The sequence below is a fragment of the Balaenoptera acutorostrata genome, chromosome 13 (genome assembly GCF_949987535.1).
Source record: "Balaenoptera acutorostrata chromosome 13, mBalAcu1.1, whole genome shotgun sequence".
In the NCBI taxonomy this organism is placed as follows: Eukaryota; Metazoa; Chordata; class Mammalia; order Artiodactyla; family Balaenopteridae; genus Balaenoptera; species Balaenoptera acutorostrata.
Genome location: NC_080076.1, coordinates 13,653,835 through 13,679,342, shown reverse-complemented (window position 1 = coordinate 13,679,342; position 25,508 = coordinate 13,653,835). Strand labels below are relative to the sequence as shown.

General features: G+C 41.2%; 1 protein-coding gene across 1 annotated transcript in view; it reads left to right on the top strand.

Moving 5' to 3' along the window:
* Window positions 1-479: 479 nt before the first annotated feature.
* Window positions 480-25,508, top strand: part of PHLPP1 (PH domain and leucine rich repeat protein phosphatase 1) — a 214,181-nt gene continuing 189,152 nt past the window's right edge. Inside the window, exon 1 of the mRNA XM_057526990.1 lies at window positions 480-2,133. Coding sequence (XP_057382973.1) covers window positions 618-2,133 — 1,516 coding nt within the window. The 5' untranslated portion in view covers window positions 480-617. The remainder of the gene's footprint in view (window positions 2,134-25,508) is intronic.

Genomic DNA, 25,508 nt, shown 5'->3' with positions numbered 1-25,508 from the left:
CCCGTCCGCGCACTGGAACTACAACTCCCAAGGTGCACCGCGCGCATCTGTCGTCTCTGCCTTTCCATCTCTGAGGCTCGCGCCGGAACCTCCCGGGAAACTGCCCCCCCAGCCCGGCCCCCGTACGCCGTCCCATTTGTTTACCCTGAAGCCCCGCCTCACCGCCGTCCTCCTGCTCTCCCCTCTTCTGCCTGGAATGCCGTCATACAGGTGATGCATATTCATGAGGCTCGCCGAGGAGCTCCCGCCTTGCCCGCCTCCCGCCTTCCCGCTGCCGGCGCCTGATTAATATTCAATGAGCCCAGCTTCGCGGCGGGTTCGCCGGGGTGAGGCGGAGGAGTGGGCGGGGCCTGCGCTCGGCGCCCGCGACCCGGGTGGGGAGGGCGTGTGTGTGTGCGGGGGGGCGGTGGCGGCCAAGCGGGCGGGCGCGCGGGATGGAACACCGAGACACCGACGGAATGCTCCGAATTGCCACATAATCCCCTGGAACGGCCGTGCCGAACGCCATTGGCTTCTCCCTTCTCCCCGCGCCGCCGCCGTCTCCCACTTTCGCCTCCCCGCCTCTCTCTCTGCCCGCTGTCTCCGGAGCTGGGGGGGAAGCGCGAAGCCCCACTGCAATGGAGCCCGCCGCCGCGGCTACGGCGCAGCGACTCCCAGAGACCAGCAGGGAGGACCGAGCTCCGGCTCCGGCGGCAGCTGCAGCGGCGGCCGCGGCCGCGGCGGCTCTGGCGGCGGCAGTCGGGGGCGGCCGGAGCCCGGAGCCCGCGCTGACCCCGGCGGCCCCGAGCGGCGGGGCGCGGGAAGAGGCCCCCGGCGAGGCGCAGCTGGGGCCGCTGCCGGGCCGGCCGGGAGGCACGGGTCGCAGGAGGAGGCGCGGCGCCCCCCAGCCCACCGCTGGCGGGGCTGCCCCGGTGCCCGGGGCCGGCGGTGGCGCCAACTCCCTGCTGCTGAGGAGAGGGCGGCTGAAGAGGAATCTGTCCGCGGCCGCCGCCGCCGCCGCCTCGTCGTCCTCGTCCTCTTCGTCGTCCGCGGCTGCCGCCTCGCACTCCCTCGGCGCCACCGGCCTCTCCGCCTCCTGCTCGGCCTCGGCGTCGCTGTGCACCCGGAGCCTGGACAGGAAGACGCTGCTCCTGAAGCACCGGCAGATGCTGCAGCTGCAGCCGTCGGACCGGGACTGGGTGCGGCACCAGCTCGAGCGGGGCTGCGTGCACGTCTTCGACCGCCACATGGCCTCGACCTATCTGCGCCCGGTGCTCTGCACGCTGGACACCACGGCCGGCGAGGTGGCCGCCCGCCTGCTGCAGGTGGGCTACAAGGGCGGCGGCGTGGTAAAGGTGCTGGGCAAGGGGCACCCCGACGCCGGTCCCCGGCTCCCGCCCGCCGAGCCGCGGGACTCGGGGCCGCCACCCGGGAGGAGCGGACTGGCCGCCGTCGGAGGGCCGCAGCGCGCTCCTCCCGCCGACCTGCCGCTGCCCGGCGCTCCGGACGGGTGGGCGCTCTGCGCCTCCCGCGCCAGCCCCGCGCCCTCAGACTCCAGCCTGGGCGAGCCGGGCGCCCCGCGGCTCCTGGACGGCGCGGCCGCGGGCCCGGCCTCCGACACCGAGAGCTTCAGCCTGAGCCCCAGCGCCGAGAGCGTGTCGGACCGGCTGGACCCCTACAGCAGCGGCGGCGGCTGCTCGTCGTCGTCCGAGGAGCTGGAGGCTGACCCGGCCCCGGCCCGGACCCCGACGGGGGCTCCGGGACAGCCCCGCCTGTCCCGGCTTGGAGCGGGCGCCCGGCCGTCATCCCCGACGGCCTCCCCGCCTCCGCCGCAGCCGAAAGCCCAGAGGGGCGTCGAGGGCCCAGGCGGCGCCGCCCGCGATCGGTCTCGGGAGGAGAAGGCGGCGGCAGCAGCGGCCCTCTGCCGCCCCCCGTCGACCCAGGACGGGAACGGGGCGACCGCGGAGCAGGCGCCTCCACCGCCCACCCTGTACGTGCAGCTCCACGGAGAGACCACCCGGCGCCTGGAGGCGGACGAGAAGCCATTGCAGATCCAAAATGACTACCTCTTCCACCTGGGCTTTGGGGAGTTGTGGAGGGTGCAGGAGGAAGGCATGGACTCGGAGATCGGCTGCCTCATCCGCTTCTATGCAGGTAAGGAGATCATCTGCACTTTGACGCGTGGGGAAAAAGCACTTCCAGGTCCCGAGAAATGTTTGGCCACCTCGAGAGTCAGCGCGGGTCCTCGGGAGTCTCTGATACTTCTCAACAGCTTTCAAGTACGATCTGTGTGATACTAAATTGAGCAGTTTTAAAATCCGCGAGCTTTTGTCGTTCTTGGGGGCTCCGAGGTTGGGAAGCAAGCTGGGAGAGGTGGCAGGGCCACCAGGAAGCACAGGGAGCAGGCACTCCTGAAAGAAGCAGTGGTGTCTTTGACAGTGAAGGTGCTGCGTTCGGATGTCTGTTCACCGGTTTGTTGGGTTTGAGGCAGTTTGGGATTTCAGGTAAACATCACGTGCACGTGATACCTACAGAGGAAAATGACCTTGGGAAACACGCTGGAACACCCTCCCTCCGTCTGACTGTCCGCGGCTTGCCGTTCCAGCCCGGGAGCTCGCTCCGCATCAGCTGGTGCTGCTCGTTTGCCCACTTAGTCCTCGATGGAACCCAGCAGCTGCGGTCCTCTTTAGCGGTACTTTCCCTCAGCGCTTTTTGGCTTTATTTCAGTTTCCTCTGTAAGTTTGATTCCTGCGTCAAAAGTGGTTTTGCCTATTTCTTTCTCTCAGTTTCTTACTTCTAGCCTTTATAGCCAGAACTGACCATTGCGATGTGACTTGCAATAGGGATATATAGGAATCACAATACGACTTGAGGGTGATCTAAAATCTTCCTTTTTTTTTTTTTTTCATTTCTAGATTAAAGGTCTTAAAAGGAGAGTTAAATCTTCCCAAGATTTACTAAAGTACTAAATTATTTCCCCACCTAGGTTGTATGTGGTGGTGGAAAAATAATCACACTTGTAATTTCATTAATCTGTAGCCATTCTTTCTAACTTAATATGTTTTTGGTCCAACTTGTGTCCCAGTAGCAGTTTAGTCGGTTTGAATGAAGAAATTACACATTGAGATATGCAAGACTGGTAGCATTCCTGGTGAGATGTTCCTTTACGTTTAATTGAAGTTTTTCTGTAATTCAAAGTGGATCACATGTAATTCAAGTGGATTTCTGATGGATTTTTGCCTCGTAAAGAAAACCATATCATAATACAATAGCATTTGTAGTATCTGAAGATAATATCCCAACCGGATGACAAGCCTTTAAAAGCTTATGGCCTAGAAAATGGGTGATTTTTTTTTTTTCCATGTAGGAGCAACAACTATATCATTTTCTCCTGTGGCTCATGTAATTTGTAAAATACTGTTACTTTACAAAAGCAGTAAATGGTAATCACACTTGGAATGAGAATATTTTCTTAACAAGAGAATGATAAATGCCCTTATAACCAATCAATTACATTGAAGGAAATATATATAAAACAAGGGATATGTTAAATAAGCAGTATTGAACATATTTCGTATGGAAAGAGCTCTGCATCCCTTTTTTTCCTTATGACTGAATTGTTGATCATGATAAATGTCCATGGGAAGGGTTTTAGGTGTCCTATTCATGACATTTAAATCTTTGATTCCCCTTGATTGTCTCCTCAAGTGTGTCTAAAATGTTCTAAGTGGATGATATATAGGTTTTTTTAAAAAAACTTACCTCAGTATAAAGGTGACAAATTATCTTTCTGGTAAATCGCAAATTTCTGGTGTGCTCATTTTAATCTTTTTGTTTCGTTCTTTATGAAAAGCAGGAATTGTTGCTTCATTCTGAACTTATTTGCTTTATTTCTATATGCACAATATAAATACATATATACCTCTGTGAATATGCTTGTAAAAGTAACTAATTAAATGAGCAAGCCACACAGAGCATCCAACCTGTTCTTGAATGTGAAGCTGGTATGCAGGTGTCCTAGAAGGAAGATGCCTGATTGTTGTAAAGATATAACAGTCTTTATAAAGATGTTATAAAGATGTCTAACTGCTTATTTTATAGCAAGTTGAGCTTATTTTAAGCCTAAGAACATAGCAAACGTCTGTGTTGATATTCATTTGCCATAGAACAAAATTTACCATATAGTGAGTCCACTTGAACTTTTGCAAGGAAGTTTAGTTACTGATGAACAAAAGGGCCTTGGTATAAGGTGGTCTCACTCATCACGGGAACATTATCAGGACTTCACATGTAGCGCAGGTTTGCACCAAGCTGGAGGAGATTCCTAGAAGTTACCCCTGTGCTGAGGTGGAATGTAGGACACCCAACAGGAAAGTGGCATGTTTTGGTAGTAATTCTTTTCCATAAGAAGAAGAGAATTAACGTTTGTTTTATATGAGATCCTTTGAGGGGGTGTTTTCCACCACATTCGTTTTTATAGTGTTACATATAACTTACTCTTAAATTTATTGCTGCATATCTTTTTGTTTATCTGTGTATGTGGAGTTAAGGATAGACTAGGAAATTGCTTTTGAAAGCTTTTGAATATTTTCCTATATTTAAATTGAGCTCGTTATCTGTTGTTTATCTAGTTTATCTGTTTATCAGTTGCTTTTTTTTTGGAGAAGTTCTTGTCCAGTGGAGAACTTTCATTCTCTTGAGGTCACCTTTCAGTTAAATTTTAGTATGTATAACCTGGCCTAAGTTATTCTTAAAAGGCTTTGAAAGCCATTTGTGGTTGCTTTGAATATTTAAATATTTATTCAGGTAAAGTAAAATGGAAGTCTTTAATGAGCTAAAAGGCTTTGGACAAAAGGTACTATCTAATTACAGAGTTGTTGAGAAAAACTTAGTTTGAAAATTGTTGCTCCTCTGAAGCAACCATTCTCTTAGCTAACTTTAAATAAGAAAAAATTTAATTATGGCTCTATCTGAAGTAACTTGTGTGACGTATTAAGTATATTAGGTACATTAACATTTAATTTTCCTTTAAGATCAGCCATCTTAAATTTTACCTGAGAGTAATTTTAGGTGAAAAAATATTCAAGAATTTAGGTTACTCGACATAGGTTACGGACTTAAAAACGTTAATGAGATTATGTTTTGTACTCCCTGGGGGCGTCTGAGTCATTAATCAAGGGCAGTACTAAACTATATTTTTAATATTTTTGACTCTCTTCTACTGCCTTTTAGCTTTAGTCATCTGGCTGTTTCAGTTTAAATTGTAATAGTGGGAAATGATGTTGACAGAATGGAGAATACACCCACTGTGGCTCGTGAGTCTTGGACAAGATATTTTTATGTTTGACTTTTTGGGATTGCTCAGGAGCACGGACTCCTTACCCGCTCATATTTCTTCTCTTTTTCTCTTCTGGGATGATCAAACCTTACATGGTTTCCTACATGGAAACCAAGAAGGGGTGGTTCGGCATTAAGCTGTAATATTGACGAGAAGTCTCATTACTATAATTACAGCAGTATTGAGTAACGTGGTATGAACATGTGACACCAGTGTGTGCTTAAGCAGTCCTTTTAAGAACAAAGGGTTTAATTTTATTTTTGTTGCTTTTTGTATTTAAATTTTATACTTGTTTTTGATGTAAAATGAGTGCTGTCTTGTTCTTCATAACTGTGGTTTGATAACGTCTATTAATATGTTGGGTTTATTATCTTCAAAAATCTTAAAGAGCTTTCACATAAATTATCTCATTTGTCCTTTCGGAAACATTATTAGGGAGGAGTCGGTGTCAATCCTCTTTTCAGATAAACTGATGCATAGTTTTGATTCTTGCTTGTGGTTTTTCAGTTCTTGGCAGAGCTGAGAAGAGAGAGCATGCATATTCTGTTTTACAATTCATATTACTTTCCATGAATCTAAGTTGAATTTCATTTACACTTGAATTTTTCACTTGGTTAAAAGCATTCTGAAAATATGCTATTTTTGTTGGTAATGAGGTGATATTATCCTCTCGTCCAAAGTGGTATTCCTTGTGAAATGTGGTTGGTTCTATTTTTATCATGCTGCCTTTAACATAAAGAAGCAAGACTGGCAAATAAGTGGACAATACAGAAAGAGTACGAAAGTGTTCTAAATATTCTGGTTGCAAATAGTCGTACATGCATTTAAGTTGGCCTGAAATAAAGCTCACCTAATGATTCTTTATTCTCTTACGCACGCCTCATTTGTTAAACTGTAAATCTTCATTGGGTATAGAGCATTAACACTTTATTTGAAAAGTGGATAACTTTTGAGGGTAGCGGTGTGACATTTCAGTTCCTTTAAAACATAGCTTTACTTGTAAAGTATCGAAAATAGCTATCATGAAAGGTTTGCATAAACCTTTCATCTTAAAGTAAACTTATTTGTACTTTAGTGATCAGTAGTGCTCTATTGATGTCACCATGCTGTTCATTTTTTATAATTCATATGTTATATAGAGTTAGTAAGCTACTCTGACTGATTTTCATAGTTATTCCTTAAATGGTGTGTTTTTTTATGCTCATTGAAATAATTATAGGGAGAGGAGATGAGTGTAAATGAGTTTATGAAGTTTCTGGTTGAAAGTTTTATCTTTTTGTGGCTCTAAGATTGTTAAGACAGCCACCTTAAATGACTGGTTATCCCAAGATTCTTATTATTTTTTAAAGAGTAAGGTGTTTTTGTTGTTTTTGATTCTCTTTCTTTATAGAATGCTGGATTTGATTTCTTGGTAACATAACATTCATTGATGTTGTATATGATCCAAGTCTAGTATAATACTTGGCATTTTAGTTTAAACATTTGTTGAATTGAATTTGCGGAATTTTGTTAAGCAGCTGGTGGTGTGTGTCCTGAATCTTCAGCCTTCCTTCCTGTTAGGGTCCCCAGGGGTTGTGTTAAACACACATACACACAGAGGCATTTCTCCCATGGCAGGAGGTTTTACATGTGCCACACACTGTTAATATCTTCTATTTCACGTGAGTGGAGCTCTATGCGGATTTTGAGAGAGTTCTCTCTCAAAGGTTTCTTAGAGTTAACAGGTGTTTTTTTCCCCCCCTTTTCAAAGGCATCTCTTACCTAAACTTTAAGATGAATTTAATGAGACATCTGTCAAATGAGGCGTTTTAGATTTAATGATTTTGTTATGTGCCAGGGTTGAACACGGTTCAATCTATCTGGACAGGAGAAGGGTTTAATTGTGTACTGTGAAAGTCGAGAAAAGCCACTCAATAGAAAAGCTTTTCCTTTAAAGACGCCTGGCATTTTGAAAAAGAGAAAAAGATGTTATCAAAATGTCCAAAATAGTCTGGGAAAGTGAAGGCTTTTTTTAAAAGTCCCACTTTCTAAAACCCACTCCACCCCTTGATCGCAGGCATCTGGTACAACACTGGTAATGAGGGGTTTTGAATCTACCTTCATGTCCCTCTGCTTCTTGGGCAAACTCTTTAATACTTACCTTTGGTTTTCTAAAGATAGTATAATTAAAACAAAACAAAATCGACCATTTGGATTCTTTAGACATATTAGGTATTTATAACCTAAGTCTCTGTGATGGGTTGTGTTTGGATTTGTTATGAAACTTTAACTCTAGGCTTTGGAAAATTTTGATAAACTGAAACTCAAGGGTCTGGAAAAAATAGACTTTAATGGTACTTTGATTAAAGAACATTAGGATATTTGGTTAACTATGAAATAGCAGCTCTTTCAAGTTGTGTGATAATTGTACTTTAGAATCAAGAATAATAACAGTTACCGGGTTGCTGAAGTGTAATTACATGTTGATTTCGAGATGGAATGGTTTTGTTATATATATATATATATATAATATATATGCCCAGTATTCCTTTTAGTATGTTAAGTGAAACAAAGCATAACCATCGCATAATGCCACATTCATGCTGAAATAATTGTTTCCCTGTTTATTTTTACATTTGAGATTGCTTTAATAGGTTGTAAAATGTATTTAATGATACAGTGTCTTATTAAGGTACCAGTCCAATGACCTTTGAGTTTGGAACCTAGAAGTTCTCTTGGAAATGGAGTGAAATACTCTATTTGTAGGTTGTACATATTTTGTGAGTTTGTAAATGTCAATACTTTAGCAAAAAACAAAAAAAAATCCAGAATTTTTGACATGTATTTTCTCAAATGAAGCTTGCTAGAAGTAACTTAGTCTCATTTCCAGTTATGTGAAAGCATTCAGTTGAAGACTTGAATAAAATTTGAAATAATTTGGTTTTGGACCATTTCAATTAATGAACGAAAAAATCTAATTCGAAATTTGAGATACTTTGAATTGGTTGATTTTGTTTTAGTTTTTTCCCCTGCATTCTTTTCAGGCAGGAAGAGTTTTGAATTTGTGGCTGTCTAGTTCTACTGACTCGTACATCTGATGATGAAGAGCAGGTGGAGAGTGAATCTTTTCAGAAGTCTGCCTTCATTAATAATGTGTTAGAATGTTTGGCGCCTTTTCAAATACGAGGCGTGTTTTTAAATATAGCAAGAGAAAGTATGAACTGTATTTGTTTTCACTGTCTATTTAATAATTATCTGGATTTCACAATCAGTTCACTCCTGACACATGGTCCAAAGAGCAAAATTTTATGTATAGAACCAGTTTTTGACCTTTTCGTCATGTATGAGAAATATATTCCTAAGGAATTCTTTCTTTGTTCCTATCCATGTATTTTGAGAGGTTTTGGCTATACTTTAGCACTTGAAGGGGTGCTCCATCTTATGGTTTTTGAGTTTGGCTGATGTATCCTGGGGTTAGGTGAAAGTAACTTTGTTATGGTTTGTAATTTAAAGAAATGAGTCTGAGAGTTGGGGAAGTTGGTATGACTTTGGGCATTCATTTTAACTTATCCTGGGCTTTGATTTCCTCATCAGTAAAACGATGAGCTTGGAGTAGAGTAAGTCTAAAATCTCTTCCAACTCTTAACATTCTGGGGCTTCATTAGAGAGCCTGTTCTTCAAATTAGAAGGACTAAATGTTGTAGTTGTTTTAAGTTCTGTACAAACCTATCCATGGGTTTAAAAACAGCCAAATCCCCAGCTTTTTGTCATGGAGAAAGGAACAGGCTTGGACCTAATACACACAAGTCAGCCTAAGGTTGTCAGCCAAAGAAGAATACCTTTTTGGAGTAGATTAGGACTAATGATGGAATAGATAGTGTTTGATTACCCTCTCCCTGCCAGTTCTACTCTTCAAAGTAGAATTCAGCACACTAGAGATGAATTTAAAGAAATACATCCTTTTAAAAGCTGAGGTAAGATTCTGTTCTTAAGTTGACTTGTAAAGTAAGATACTTTTATAATCCAGTTTATAAACTTTACTGTAGTGATAACTCTGTATTTGAGGGATCCAAATATGGGAAAGTTAATGGTTCATTAACTTTAATTCATGGTGAGCTGTGTGTGCCTGTCTACTTGTGCCTAGAGTCAGTAGGAGAAAAAGCACATAAAAATTTTTTTTGTGTTATTTTTGATTAGATCATAGAGTTTAGGATTCTGTAGAGATCCTAATATCTGTATTTTTATAGATGAGGAAAGCAAGCCCTGTAGAAGCTGAGTGTCTGGTCCAAGATCGGTGGTAAACTCAGTCTCGGAATTAGGAATAGCACCCAGGATTTTGATTATCTGTCTAGTGTTCTTTTTTTCCCCACACTGAATTTATATACTTACTATCTTTGGATTCTCCTTTATTTAGTATTCAAAATGAAAGTTTAAAAAATTGAGCGTGCTTCACACATTTGGTGCTTTCTCAGTTACTTCAAGGTGTTTCTAGTTTCTTTTCATTCTAATCAGTGCTTATGAGAGGTTACATATCACTTTGACAGATTATGGGCGGGCTTCTAATGGAACAGTTGGATGTTTTAATTGCAGAGAGGGAAATTAGATTTCATCAGTGATGTTACCCTTTGGGGGTTTTATGATAGAACTTTAAAGTTGACAGATGGTTGACTGAAAAGAGTTACAGTGCTAGAAAATCAAAAAATCAATGGTTATTTGTCCAGTCCTTTAAAGTTGAAATTGTTAGAAGAATGGAAATGTGGCAAACCACTGAATTTTAAAAAAATATTTGGAAGAAAAATTTAAGAATAGATCTTGAAAAAAAAATCCCATTCAGACATGTGTTCATTAAAAAGATTCAGTATTCATAATATTTTTTATTTCATTTTTTTTCAAGAAAAACGTATCTTCTCACAATTAAATGCACTTAGCTTATTTAGGTACACATACACAGCCCTACTTTTATGTGATATAAATTGAAACAACTTAGTTCAGTAATCTTTGGGCTTTTGCTGTTTGCTGGTTTTGGAAGTCTTTTTTTTTTTTAATTTTATTTATTTTTGGCTGTGTTGGGTCTTCGTTGCTGCGCGTGGGCTTTTTCTAGTTGCAGTGAGCGGGGCTACTCTTCCTTGCGGTGCGTGGGCTTCTCATCGCAGTGGCTTCTCTTGTTGTGGAGCACAGGCTCTAGGCACGTGGGCTTCAGTAGTTGTGGCACACGGGCTCAGTAGTTGTGGCTCAAGGGCTCTAGAGCACAGCCTTAGTAGTTGTGGAGCACAGGCTTAGTTGCTCCACGGCATGTGGGATCTTCCCAGACCAGGGCTCGAACCCGTGTCCCCTGCTTTGGCAGGCAGATTCTTAACCACTGCGCCACCAGGGAAGTCCGGTTTTGGAAGTCTTAATCGTGAAATCTGGTACTGCTTTGGATATCTTTGAGAGAGGGAGAGAAATGTCCTGCTCCTGTTAGCAAAAAGACAGTTTGTGAATATTTGTAGGGGTGAGAGAGAGATTCCCTTTTATATTAGGTTCCATTTTAATTTAATCATTTACCTTAAGTAAAAGTTTTATATGGAAATTAATCTCTGGAGTCAATTAATTCCTCAAAGATGACTGTTCAGTTTTTACTATGAGGAAGGGAACTTGTAAAGTGCAGAAGTACAAATGGGTAAAAATACATTGCATCTGGCATATGGAATATGTACTCTAGCTGCTGAAGCAGAAAAGAAATTTCTCTTGATGGTCTCTGAGAGAGGTAGTATGGCTGGGGGTAGCTGATGTGCAGGTTTATGTAATAAATTGAATCTCTCCTTCTGGAAAGAAGTAAACATCACTGTAGTTGGAGGAGATACACTCTCTTCCTTACACACATCCCACACATGTGTACATGATACACTCACACATGCACGCACACATGTTCTCCACTGAGTGCTGAGGTAGGATGTAATGGGAGGTGGTAGCAGGTGGGTGGGGTAAGCAGTCTTGGGGGGGAAAGTCTCAATTTCAAAAAAATTATAGTTCTTAATTACGTAGATCATTTTTTTTCACATTTTAATCGGTAACTTATTTCTCCCATGAATGGCCTGTTCATATCCCTTGCCCATTTTTTTGTTTGATATTTGCCTTTTTCCTACTGGCTTATAGATTTGTTTTGGGCGGGTATATCTAGGGAAACTAGCTTTGTTTTGTAAGTCACTATTTTCTTCATCCATTTGCACTTTTATGTCAGTCTTTTCCTCTAGGTATTCAGGGTTCTGTGTCATGCTTAGGAAGGCCTCCCCCTCAAGATTTAAAAGAAATTTCCCGTATTTTCCTGTGGTATATTATAGTTTTATTTATATGTTAAAAAATTTAATCTATCTGTTGTTTAAGAAAGATAGGAACGGGGCTTCCCTGGTGGCGCAGTGGTTAAGAATCCGCCTGCCAATGCAGGGGACACGGGTTCCAGCCCTGGCCCAGGAAGATCCCACATGCCGCAGAGCAGCTAAGCCCTTGCCACAACTACTGAGCCTGAGCTCTAGAGTCCGTGAGCCACACTACTGAGCCTGAGCTCTAGAGCCCGCGAGCCACAACTACTGAGCCCACATGCCACAACTACTGAAGTCTGCGCGCCTAAAGCCCGTTCTCCACAACAAGAGAAGCCACCACAATGAGAAGCCCGAGCACCACAAGGAAGAGTAGACCCTGCTCACTGCAACTGGAGAAAGCCCGCGTGCAGCAACGAAGACCCAATGCAGAAATAAATAAATAAATAAATTTATTTATTTTAAAAAAAAGAAAGACAGGAAGTAGGAAAGAACAAATTGTCCCCACACTTTTTATTCGATAATTGAGTGTTTCTTTAGTGACTTAAACTGTCACTTTTCCTCAGTTTATGCCTTTTTAAAAAAACTGATAGGCATTTATATCATCCTTACTATGTGCGAGGCACTGTTTTAAGTGCTTTATAAATATTAACTCATTTAATCCTCATAACAACCCTATGAGGCAGGTAATGTTACCACCCCAGGGTTACAGATAGGGAAACTGAGTTACAGAGCAGTTTAGTACCTTGTGTGGATTTGTCAAGCGAGCAAGGCACAGGCAGAGTGCAAGCCCCAGCATTTGCTGTCAGAGTTAACTAGTGTGTAATAGCTTGCTTTGCCGAATGTGGAAGACTTGTCCTTGATAACCTTCTGGGGCCAGTTTGGGCAGATCAGCATTTGGGAAGCATGGACTTCGAAGTACTTGAGGCTGGGACTTGCATTCTGGCTGTGCCCCTGAGCCCAGAGCTCTACCTCCCTGTTTCCTTCTCTGTGGAAATAGGGAGTACCTGTGAGCCACACAGGGTTGTTGAGAAGATCAAATGAGACGAGGGAAAGTGCCTAGGACAGCAGGACTCGGTGTAAACCAGGCCCTGGTCTTAGGATGCAGAGAGCACTGATGGAGGAACTAGGACCTAGATTTGACTGTGGGCTTCTTCTTTACTTGATGGGAAACCTATAATGAACCCTGTAATCTCTTTAAGCCTCATTTATTAGAGAGATTTAAAAAAATCCATCTCAGAGAACTTTGTGAGGTTCAGATTTGATGATATATGTGGAAGTGCTTTGTAAACTGTGAGATATTATACAAATGTAGTGTGGTGGTGGTATCTTCAGCAATAGTAAATTGCCACAAATATGAATTAGAGGTAATTAGGGCTCATTAAGGAAGATGGGATATGCTGCTGCTCAGTGACACTGGCAAACTATACACTTTCACTCATTCATTCAATCCAGGAATTACTATGAGTACCTACTATGTCAAAAGTACTTTGGATTCAAAGATGACTAATTTTAATTTTCTAGGATCCCCTGAAATACTTACAGCTCTGAGGGCATGTTTGTGGAAACAAGCGAGCCAACATTTAGAATACAGAAGTGGAAAATTTTCTAATAGAGGCAGTGGGGTCCACAGATGACTGTAGTAGCAGCAAAGGAGTGGCTCCTGACTCCACTGTGTGAATCCCTGGAAGGCCCTCGAGCCATCTTGAAGGACCAGAGGGAGCAGACTCTTGCCATAATTCTGGAATACTGAATTGTTTGAGGAGCAACCATAAATTACCAGTAGTTCAAAGTCCAGTCGGACTGAGTTTAGGATTAGTAATTCCACCTTAATCCTTTAAGATTTACCAACCCTTTCTATCTAGGCCTTTTTATCCATTTGAATCATTGGGGCTTCATTTGGTATCGTACTTTGTGAGGATCTAAGTTCTGGGTTAAGCAACTATTAGTTTTGCTTTCTTGAAGAGAAAATGCAAATGTGCACATGCTCAAGGTTGCCCTGAAGCCTGGCAGGGGGGCTACAGTACACTTGAAAGACGTTCTCTTATTTCTTTTTGTGAAGCCTGTGAGGGTTTTGCTTTCCTCGGATTTATAAAGTTTATGGGAAATGCCGTGTTCATCTTCTGGAGGCAGATACTTTCTTTTAGTTTAATGTCGTGTAGACCAACCACATTAATGTAAAATTTGGAAGATGAGGAATTGGTCATAACCTGAGGGTATTCTTAATTTTTTAAAAATAAATTCCATTTTTTGGTATAAATTTATTTATTTTATTTATTTTTGGCTGCACTGGGTCTTCGTTGTTGCACGTGGGCTTTCTCTAGTTGCAAGGAGCAGGGGCTACTCTTCATTGCGGTGCGCGGGCTTCTCATTGTGGTGGCTTCTCTTGTTGCGGAGCACGGGCTCTAGGCTCGCGGGCTTCAGTGGTTGTGGCTTGCAGGCTCAGTGGTTGTGGCTCGCAGGCTCAGTAGTTGTGGCTCGTGGGCTCTAGAGCTCAGGCTCAGTAGTTGTGGTGCACGGGCTTAGTTGCTCCACGGCATGTGGGATCTTCCTGGACCAGGGCTCAAACACGTGTCCCCTGCATTGGCAGGCGAATTCTTAACCACTACGCCACCAGGGAAGCCCCGAGGGTATTCTTTTTAACTTTGCCCATCTACTGTCTGGATCTTCATTGGTGAAGGAATTTTTTTTAAAAACCTCTTGTGTGGACTAGGAGGAAACACAACTCTTAAGTGCTCATATAAGCAAAAATAACTATTTTATCCATGGCTGTAAAATCTGTACTACACTGCTATGGTAAGTTAAGTCTTTACTAATGGCCTGTTACAAATTTCTTTTGTTTTAAGTGGAAGGTAAATGTCTCTGTGAAATATTGTCTCATGTAGTAATGTGAATGACAACACTGGAAAAGATCTTTATTTTGCTTTTTATGTTAGTTTTAAAAGTGTGATAAACACCCTGTTTTTAAAAGAAGTTATGCAGATCCTGTCTGACTAAAATAAGTCATGCTTCTAATTCCAATGAAAATACTTCTAATTCAGACTAATCAACATTCAGGTTAATTACCCGCCATTGTGTATTTTCCACTGTCATTTGCACCTTTCTGCCCTCTGTGACAAATTTTTACAGAGACCTCAGTTAACTTATTAGAGCGCTGTCAACACCCGACAAGCTGATTTTCATGGGGGATATTAACAGAAATGTTAGCATCAATGTAACCATAAGGAGAATAGTTATTAGCCCTTGTGATTATGAAGTAGATGCTAAAAATCCCTTGTAACTAAGTCGTAATAGAGACTTGGTGTTTTTAACCAAAATCTGAGTAGTATTGTCTCATTGATAAATACACAATGACAAAAGTTCTATAAACAAGTATCTTGGAACTGCTAAAGATAATGTCATTGTGAAGATACCACACAGAAGTCCATTTCCGAGAATAGGGATCATCTTGTAGTCAGTACATTTGGAGTGCTTGTTTTATATCTTGAATTGGCTTGCAGCTGCTGATAGAGAATTGGGAGCCATCATTGCTTCCTGCTTCTATAGATGTTCATAAGATCTCCGACCCCACCCCCAGCCAAACAAAACGGTTGATAGCCTCTTGGTTCTAAGAAACTGATAGATTAACGCAAGTGGTATTAACCTCTAGATAATACTGATGGATAAAGGGAAGTGGTGGTGTTCACTTATCTTGAAGTTACTATCATAAGCACAACTATATATACCCCCTTGCCCGGTATCTTCTTTATCTTTTAGAAACATTTGTAATACTGGTATAGACTAAACCAGAGTTGTCGGTAGATAGTTACTACTTCAGCACCTGGTGAATGTGATAATTGAAGTATTACCTGCTAGGGAATAGCTTTGCCAAGCTTCACAGGTGAAAAATGGGTGACAATGTCATGGATATCTCAGGGAGAGCATAGAATCAAAGCACTGGAAAGGACCAGGGGCATCTAATCCAGTTTCTTACCTAGTGTAGAAATCTGTGCTTATCCAGTCCTGATTGATGGTCATCTGGCTTCTGCTTGTTGACTGCTTGCTAGATACATTATTCCAGGACAACACTGAGTGGAGATCTTGCTCCTTGAAATGTGATCTGTGGACCAGCATCGTCAGCGTCTCTTGGGAGTGTGTGAGAAATGCAGACTCTCAGGCCTCACTTCAGACTTACTGAATAATTGGCATTTTAACAAGATCCCTAGGTGATCGTTTGCACAGTACAGTTTAAGGAGTGCCAGTGTTGGATGAATCGGGAGTGGGAGAGATTAGGATTGGAGGAGGGGAAACATTAGGAGCTTGCCTGGTTCAGTGAGATACTGAGGGCTAGAACTAGAGGAGTGGAGAGAGAAAAGGAGACAGATGTAGATGTTATCCTGGGCCTCAGTAGCTAATATAGAAGCTCAAAGATGACAAGTTTGCACTTTGAGTGATGGGAGAATCGTGGGTCAGTTCATGAAAGTAGGAAGCAAGAGGTTGTGTGTGGGTATCGCTAATTAATTCAGTCAAGCTGGAGGACCAGGCACTCTAGTTAGGAGTTGGTGATGTGAGAATGAATGATGTGTCCCCTGCTCTTGATTTTTACAAATATTTTGCAGTTGAGCATGGATTTTGCTGAGGATGAGTTTGAAATGGTAATACACTTTAAGCTGACAGTAATCATTTGTTTAGCTGGTAAATGGACCTGACTCACCACCCAGCTTCCAGATCTCAGTGGACCCTTTTGCCTTCTACTGTTTATCAAATAAACAATTACAATAAAACTTGAAATGCCTTAGTGAAGGCATTTACAGAGTGCCAAGGGAACCCAGAAGTCTGACAAACCAGTTCTCCCTGGAATGCTCAGGAAAGGCTTCCTGAGAAGGACTCCCTGTGTGAATGGGGGACTAGCACTGCATGGAAAGGGCATGTCAGGAGCTAAAGCATGAATGAAAGGGCAGGATGTGCATAGGAAATGGGGAGGAACTGGAGTGGTGAGGTGTTAGGTGATGAGATTAAAAGTGGTAGGAGATGAGGCTAAAAAGGAGGTTGGGGCCAGATGATGAAAGGCCTCACATGCTAAGGACTTGATGTGATAAGCAGTGGGAGCTACTGAGCATTTGAAAGTGGGGAGTGACATGATTAGATTTGTATTATGGGGCATTCACTGGCAGCCAGCTGGAGGATGGACTGGAGAGAGACTAGAAACTTGGAGACCGCCTTAGTGGGGCATTTAGTAAACATTTAAAGCGCTCTGTTAGGAGCTGCAGATCCAAAGAAAGAATGGCCTTGCCTCAAGGAGTTCAGCCTAGTAGGAGAGAAAGAAATCATTGCAATATAGAGTCCCCTCCTTTGAGGTTTGTACAGTGTGGTTGTTTACCACGTAGGAGTTAATCAACTCTGCTGCAGGTGGGGTAGGTGGGAGATGGTTTAGAATATTAGAAAGAGCAGACCCAGCAGTAGGAGTGGATAGGATGGGCATTTCTGGCAGGGGGACCAAGGGGCTACCTGGGGGCTAGATGGGGGTGATCTAGACTAGGTCAGCACAGATGAAGAGCTGCAGATGTGGGAATTGTTCAGAATGTAGATTCTTGGATCTTATCGAATGATTACATGCTGGGGGAGAAAGAGTACTTCAGGATTTATTATTCATTCCTGAAGTAATCTGAGTATGTCTTCCACATCAGGAAGTGTGTCACTATAATCCTTGCCAGGGATATAGTGTGAACAAGAGCGACAGGGTTTTGTGTGTTAGGATGACTTGGAGGTTTCTAGTTTGGTTGACTCTAATCCCATCAACCAACATGCAGAATGTAGGAGCAGGAATTGGCTTTAGGGTGAGGGGGAGAGATGGTGAATTAGATTTTGGATGTGTTAAATTTAAGGTGCCTGAAGACATCCAGGTATGTCTGAAGAACTCAGAGATTATCTATGTTTAGATAGTTGTTAAAGTCTTCGGATCAAATGAAATTGCTAGATTAAATGGGTTGAGTGAGGAGAGGGCTGAGGAAGCAACTCTGAGGACTGCCTGTATTTAAAAAGTGGTGGTAGTAGATTATGTTGAGTGAAAGAATTCAAGTATAAAAGAGAGACACTATATGACATTTATATGAAGGTCAGTTAACAGGCAAAACTAATTTTTGGTGACAGATCATAATAGTTGTTACCTTTCAGGGGGGTTATCGATGGGAAAGGCTTGAGCCATCTGCTGTTGATAATGTTCTTTGCATTTTTCTGGGTTTTATTTTCCTGGGTATATGCATGCACAAAAATTTATTGACTGTACCCTTATGGTTTATGTGCTTTACTAGATGTAAATTATACCTCAGTAGAAAGAAGGGATGTGGTCCTGAAGGAAGAAACTTGAACATTGTTTTTTGTATCCTGAAGGGAATAGAGGGAGGGGAGAGGCTAAGGGTGATGGATGAATGGATGGGGGAATGTAAACAAGGGAAAGTCCTGGAAGAAATAAGATGGGAGGAATCAGGAACACCCAGTGGAGTTAACCGTGGGCAGGAAGAGGGCCACCTGTTTCTTTGAGACTGTTAGGAAGGACAAGTAAAGGTAAAGGTTCATTTAACCGACATTCAGGAAGTTGGGCCTCGGTTTTGTTAGTGAGAAGGTAAGGAGAAGCCAGGTCTCAATATTTACTGTAATATGCTTTTTCTTGAGTGAATCAATCAGCTAATCATAGTTTATACCCTCTTTGGGGAATTTATGGCTGTGATTTCAGTCTGCACTGAATTTTCTGTAGGGTGATCCTCTCTTAACTATGGTAACGCATCTGCATCTTACTGCATGGGAAGGGGAGGGGGGATAGTAAACACGAGCTGGAGGAAATGATTGCCAAACTCAGGTTTACAGGTTTGGCTGTGCTTGGCAATGGGCAGGTTTGTTTTGATGGCACAGTTTGGGTTCCCTCCTCCCAATCTCTAAGTGTGTCTTTGGGGCAGGGGTTGGGGAGTGGGGTTGGGATGTGTAGGTGTGGAGACATGATGGTCAAAAACCTTCAGAAAAGTTGCAACTTTGACAAAGCTGGGATCGTACTTTCTATTATGTCCTGTTTCCTTTCTGTTTAAAAATCACTTATGGAGTAATAAAACTCCTGAGATAGTTTTATTTTTTTTCTCATGGCCTACTACTGATATTTGCAGACATAAAACCTGGTTCTAAAGAACGTGCTTTCCATTCCTAGACTGTCAAATTGACTTGTGGCTTGAATCTGTTTATAAAGTGAGCATGAAGACATAAATTATAAGTTTAGGTAGATATAAATCAGATTGTGTAGGGGACAATTATTCTTAAATAAGAATTACTGTTAAGAAACCATGTTAAACCTATCATTTTTCCTCTTGTTAGTTGTAATAAGTGTTGAATTTCTGTTTTGTGCTCAGTACGGGGGGCTAGATGCTGAGATTTCAAATTGTGGTTATTGAAACAAATGAAAAACACAGGTTGTTCTGAAGAATATAATTGCCCCAATATTTACTGAAGTATCTAGATCATCTGGTTATGTTATATTCCAGTTGCAAAGTTGGTTTCTGTAAATTTTTTTTTTAATAATTTTTTTAAAAATTATTTATTTATTTATTTATGGCTGTGTTGGGTCTTCGTTTCCGTGCGAGGGCTTTCTCCAGTCGCGGCAAGCGGGGGCCACTCCTCATCGCGGTGCGCGGGCCTCTCACTATCGCGGCCTCTCTTGTTGCGGAGCACAGGCTCCAGACGCGCAGGCTCAGTAGTTGTGGCTCACGGGCCCAGTTGCTCCACGGCATGTGGGATCTTCCCAGACCAGGGCTCGAACCCGTGTCCCCTGCATTAGCAGGCAGACTCTCAACCACTGCGCCACCAGGGAAGCCCGGTTTCTGTAAATTTTTAATAAAGATGTTTTGGGGAATAAGATAGAAAGTCTTGAGAAAGAAACATAATTTTTAACTCTTCATGTCAAACATGGTGAATTGCCAAACATGGTGAATTGCCAAACAGCAAACTCCCTGAGGTAGGGAGCCCAGCATGTTTAAAGACCTAGAGGAGGGGCTCCTGGGAGTATAGTGTAGGGAGTGAGAGTATCACGAGGGAGGGCTGGAGAAATAGTCGGGGTCAGAGATCGTGGGTGTGTGTGCTCTGGAGCCATGTTCTGCCAACTTCAGAGTGCTTTGGTCATCATAGTTCCTCCCCAACCCCCCTCCCCCTTGAATACAAGACAGGTAGATATGCACTCTTGGTTGTGTCTGGCTGTAAGGGCCTTATAGGCTACAGTTAGTGTTTTGGAATGGATTTTAAGAATAATAGGAAACCATTCCATTGAGTTATCAAGCATCATTTAGATTTCTCTCTTTCAAGGACAGGTGCCATGACTATCATTTTATATCTTCCTTTCATCTCATCAGTAAGAAGGATAAAGGCAGGGTAAAAGTAACCCTGTCTTTTCTATATTTGCTAAGCCTTCTATTCTGGACACCTAAACAGCCACTTCTCTGTTCTTCCTGTGTACACTCCCCACATGTGCTTTCTTCATCTTTCTAACTTTCCCTGGCCACCCAGGGCCACACAGTCTCTGCACTGGGAACCCAAGATGCTCCCAAATTACATGGGGCCTACTGATAACGAAGGCATAGCCTTTTTTTTTTTTTAACTCGTCTCGCATTAATTTTTACAGAAAGCTTTATTTTACCCTCTTTTTGTTCCACCCGTCCCACTCGTTTTCCCTTTCTTAGAAAAGAAAAATTAGTATCTCTCAGTGAGTGAGTATATAAACATTCCCTGTTGTACACTCTAACTTCCCCCAACTCACCCCAGCAGTTAAGCTGTGCTAAACATCAGGCGTGTTTGATTGGGGAAATTAAAAAACACCAATTCAGTGTGTTCTCTTGGCACTTTAGCAACCGACTTTCATTTTAATGAAAATGGGATACAGTGTTACAATTTTTATATGCTGTTAGGGATACATTCGGTGAGATTATACCTGCTTAGGATTCCTTTTTCGTACACTTTTTATCCATAAACGAGAGAGGTCCCGGGGTCATTTGTGCACAAAGTCAATTATTTTTCAATTAAGGGCAGGTTAATTAGTTTCTCTATAGTTACTGAAGCTATTATTCTGTGTTCTCCCTTTTCCCTCTCTTGGTCATCATCTTTTGAATCATTTTCCTACTTTTTTATGAGATCAAATGATAGTACATACACAGGAAAGAGGTAAAAACAGTTCTTTATTTTAGGATTTTGTTGTCATTATAGAAAGTGTAAAAAAAATTTGAAAAGTAGGCAAAATAAGTGTCATGACCTCCTGCCTACTCATTGCTCAGCATCAACAATCAGTCACCTACTCATGGCCATTCTTGTTTTACCTCGAGCCCCTTCTTCTGCCTAGATTACTTTGAAGCAAATACTGGACATCATACCTTTTCATTTGTTCATTTCACTGAACTTAAGTATCTCTAAAACATAAGCACTCTTTAAAAACAACCATGATACCGTGATTTTGTTTAAAAAAAATTAACACTAATTCCCATTTTTCAACGGTGTTCAAATTTCCAGTTGTCTTAAATTTTTGTTTAAATTATGATCCAAATGTGGTCGATACCTTTGTGATTTTTTTTTTTTTTTTTGTCTTTTCAATGTCTTTTCATTTTAGGTTTCCCTTCTCTCCCACCCTCCTCACCCCCCTTTTCCTTGCAATTTACTTGTTGAAAAAACCAGGTTATTTGTTCTGTAGTGTTTCACGTTGTCTGGATTTTTGTGAGTACATTCCTGTGGTGTTAACAGGAGTATGTTGAGGATTTGGATATATACTTTTGGGGTTTTTTTTCCTTTTGAGTTTTGCTTAACATTTATGATCTTGATCAGGTGAGTTAAATTGGATCATCTTTTGGAGGACTTAGAACAGAGGTCCACAACTAATGCCATGTGTCACGTGTGGCTCACATGTGACCTGTTATGTTTGGTGACATGGTTTGAAATTTTTTCAAATTAATTGCCATCGGTTCAATATTTTAAAGTTTCCCATAAAAATCTAGATTTTTGTTTTTCTTCTTTTTTTAAATCAGAAGATCTAGATCTTTTAAATCAGAAGATACAGATCTTTTAAATCAGAAGTCCTGGGCTTCTGCAGCGATGCCCACAGGTGTAGTGATGAGTGGTGGCAGCTCCCTCCCCGTCCTCTCCAAGGTACCCTGAGCGCTTCACTCATGTAGGTTTCCTGAAAGGGCTGGTAGGGTTTGTGAACCCTGACTTAGAGCAGCAGGAATTACTTTTATCTGCATGGTCTCGCTTAAATTTTATTCATGATACTGATAGTTTACTTTTAATCTCTTGCTACATGTTTTACTCTAAGCTGGTGTTTGGGCTATTTTACTAACAATCCATGTTTATTCAGATGAAGGTCAGAGCACCAGCTGATGTTCCCATTGTACTTTGTATATCCATCAGAAGACTCGTTCAGTGCATTGTATTCTCATGCCCTGTGGAAATTGGTGTTTATAGTTTTAGAACCTAACAGAATGCTTGGCACATAGTAGGTACTCAATAAATTCTTGTCGAATGAGTGAAGGAAGAAAGAACCAGTAAACAAACTGCCAGATAAAACAGGAAAAAAAAAAAAAAAAGGAAATCATGTAATACATATCTGAATTTGAGTTTCAGTGGTATTTGTACCTCTTCTTCTTTCATTAGCATGTATTATCAGAAAGTGGCTGAAATTATGATGTGTTATACTATGTAATACAATTTAGAAATAACTTCTATATAGATAATAAGAGGTAAGTTGGGGATAGATTTCCTAACAAGAGATTTCAATTTATTTGTGCTTTGGAGAACAGACTAGCTGGGCTTTCCTATTTTGCCGAAAGAATTTGGAATTTAATTTCTCCTTCGGTTTGTATCCTGTGTTAACAAGGACTTGTAGCAAGTGTGCAAAAGGAAAGGAGTTCAGCATGGACAGCGCACACAGACTTGAGGATCCTTTAGGCGTGTATCTGGCATAATTTGGCAAAGTTTTTAAACCTGGCATTTGAATAATAATTTAAAAAATACTGTTGTGTTTTATGGTTTAATAATCTTATTTAAGTTATACATCCTTTAAAAATTATATTTGAGGTTTTTGTCTTTTTCTTGGTCTGTGGTAAGCCTGCCTGAACTTTTCCTTGCTTACTGACAGACACCTTTTATAAAAAGTGTGGGTGAGGTCAAGGTCTGTACACTTCGACTCCAGGAGGATACTTAATTTATCAAGAGTAAAAGAACAGGAAAAATTAATACATGTTACCCAGTAGCATGCTCTAGCACAGTCTAAATTCTTAGTACCTGGTGGTAATGTGTGAAAATGTAGTTTGGATGACCCCGAGCCATCAATAAACTGACCTTTCATTAAGAAATCTAGCTCATTTTGCTCATCTTTAATTGTGAACTGAAAGGAACAACTAACACCATTAAAAGTAAGGAGTTTCAGTTTTAAAGAGTCCTTCAGTGGTATTTGTGGGTGGTGAAAAGTGATAAACTCTTATTGAAAGTGTGTGGTATCTTCACATAGTGAGGTTGAGTATTACAGGGAAGTGCTGTAATACTGAAAGAAATTAGGTTTTTTCCTGTTAGATGATTTTAGTAAGAACAAACAACAACAATAATATCGCCATCCTGTACGTACAGAGGCTTTACGTTTTTCAAAACACTTTCAATATTGAAATGGTAATCACTGGATCAAATCTCTGAGACTTTCCTGATTAAAAGAAAAATTCTTAATGTTACTGTTGTCCCTTTAACTCCTGTTGTTTTTTTTTTTTTTAATTAGTTACCGTTAGTAAATGTTAACCAATGTTTCTTTTTTACATAAAGAAGAATCTTTACAATTTGGAGGAAAACTATGGTTGAAACTGAGGATTTGAAACTGAAATCATATACTAATTTCAAATGAATTGAGTCAGAGACAGACTGTGTCAGAGGTGTTAAATCTAGACAGCTGACCACCGGATTTATTCCAAGGCCCCAGGGGAGACTATGTGCATGCCTAATGGACTGCTTTATGTATCGATAATTGGAGGAACGTAGTTGGAAGAGAAACTAAATTTTTTGTAGTGAGGCCTCAGATGTTAGCACTTTCCTGCTGTTGTTAAATAGTTATTTTTTTTTTAAAATGCAACTTGATTTTCTTCTTCCTTTTCTACATACTGCCTATAACGGCCTTTGAAAATTGTAAGGTAAACATTATTTGAATGATGTGCTTAAATAACAATTTAGTTTAATTTTGCCCAAATAATTTTAGCTTTGCAGTACTTTTTCTTTAAAAAAAAAAATTTCTTGTAGCTACTTCAAGCCTGAAGTTGAGAGTAGTATAAAGAACACCTGTGTAACTGTCTCCAGCCTTGTTGAATCTGTTTTGCTTTATTTGCTTCACATGTGATGTTTTAAAGGTGTAAACCTGTGTACACCTCATGATGTCCGCAACCTGGCACATGCTTTGTGAGATTCATTCCTATATGTCGTACCTTTTAAAAAATTACTTATTATTTAAAAAATTGTTATTTATTATAAGTGGTGGGTTCAGATTTTAAAATATTGTTTGGTGGTACATAGCGATGCAGTTTATTTTTGCACTTTGATCTTAATCTAGCAACCTTGCTGAGATTTTGTTAGTTTTAGTATTTGTATGAATTATTTTGTGTAGTCACCCATATGTCTTGCAAATAGTGGTGGTATTATTTTGGGTCTTGTATGTGTAATTTCTTTTTCTTGTCACACTGGCTAGAACTTCTAATACAGTGCTGAAAGAAAGTGGTGATAGAAAACTTTGAATTTTATTCTTTAAAGGGAATATGTTTTGCCATTTAATTTGATTTGTTTCTAGTTGATAAACTTTATAAGGGTTAAGAATGGTATGAGAAGTTTGTTTTTAAAATCATGAAAGGAGTATTGATTTTACTGATTACTTTTCTGTAACCTAGGGATCTTATGGTGTTTTTTTTTCCCTCCCCTTTAATCTGTGGAATGTGATAAATTATATATTTAGATTTTTCTTATGTTAAGTGATCCATGCATTCTTGAGATTTAAAAAATTACCTTGCTGAATTCAATTAGCTAATATTTTATTTAGTAGTGTTTTATTTATGTTATACAAGTAGAACTGGCTTAAACTTTCTTTCTTGAACTGTTCTTCCCTGTTTTGGTTTTACTCAGAAGGTGAATGTTCCCACTTTTTATTTTTTTCTGGGACAGTTTGTATAAGACCCGAGTTATCTGCTAGTTCCTTGAAGGTTTGGTAGAATTTGCTCAAACTTTCTGGACCTGGTAGCTTTTATAGTGGTGTTTCACTTTATCTAATGGTTATAGCTATATTGAGGTTTTCTAATTCTTCTGAAGTCAGTTTTGGGAAGATGCATTTTTCTAAAAAAAATTTGACATCTGTTTTTCAACATTATTGAAATCTCTATCACATTTTGCAATGTGCCTTCTCTTTATTGTTGGTCTAACCATGGGTTTGTAAATACAATATTATTAGTGTTTTGAAAGAACCAGCACTTGGTTTTATTGAAACTTCTGTTGTTCCCCTCCCCCATACTTAATTAATGTATGCTCCTATTTTTAATTCCATTGATCACTTTTTTAGAAGTTCTCTTTCATTTTATTCCTAACTAAAGTCAGATGCTTATTAGCTTATTAATTTTCAGCCCTTCTTTTCTAAGACCATATTTTAGTCAGTTCGGGCTGCTATAACAAAGTACCATGTACTGTGTGGGTTACAAATAACAAAAATTTATTTCTCATGGTTCTGGAGACTAGAAGTCTCTGACCAGGGAGCCAGCATGGTGGGGTTCTGGTGAGAACCGTGTTCCAAGATATGGACTAGTGACTTCTTGTATCCTCGTACATCTGAAGGGGAGAGGGAACTGTCTGGGTCACTTTCTATAAGGGCTAATCCCATCCAGGAGAGCTCTACCCTCATGACCTAA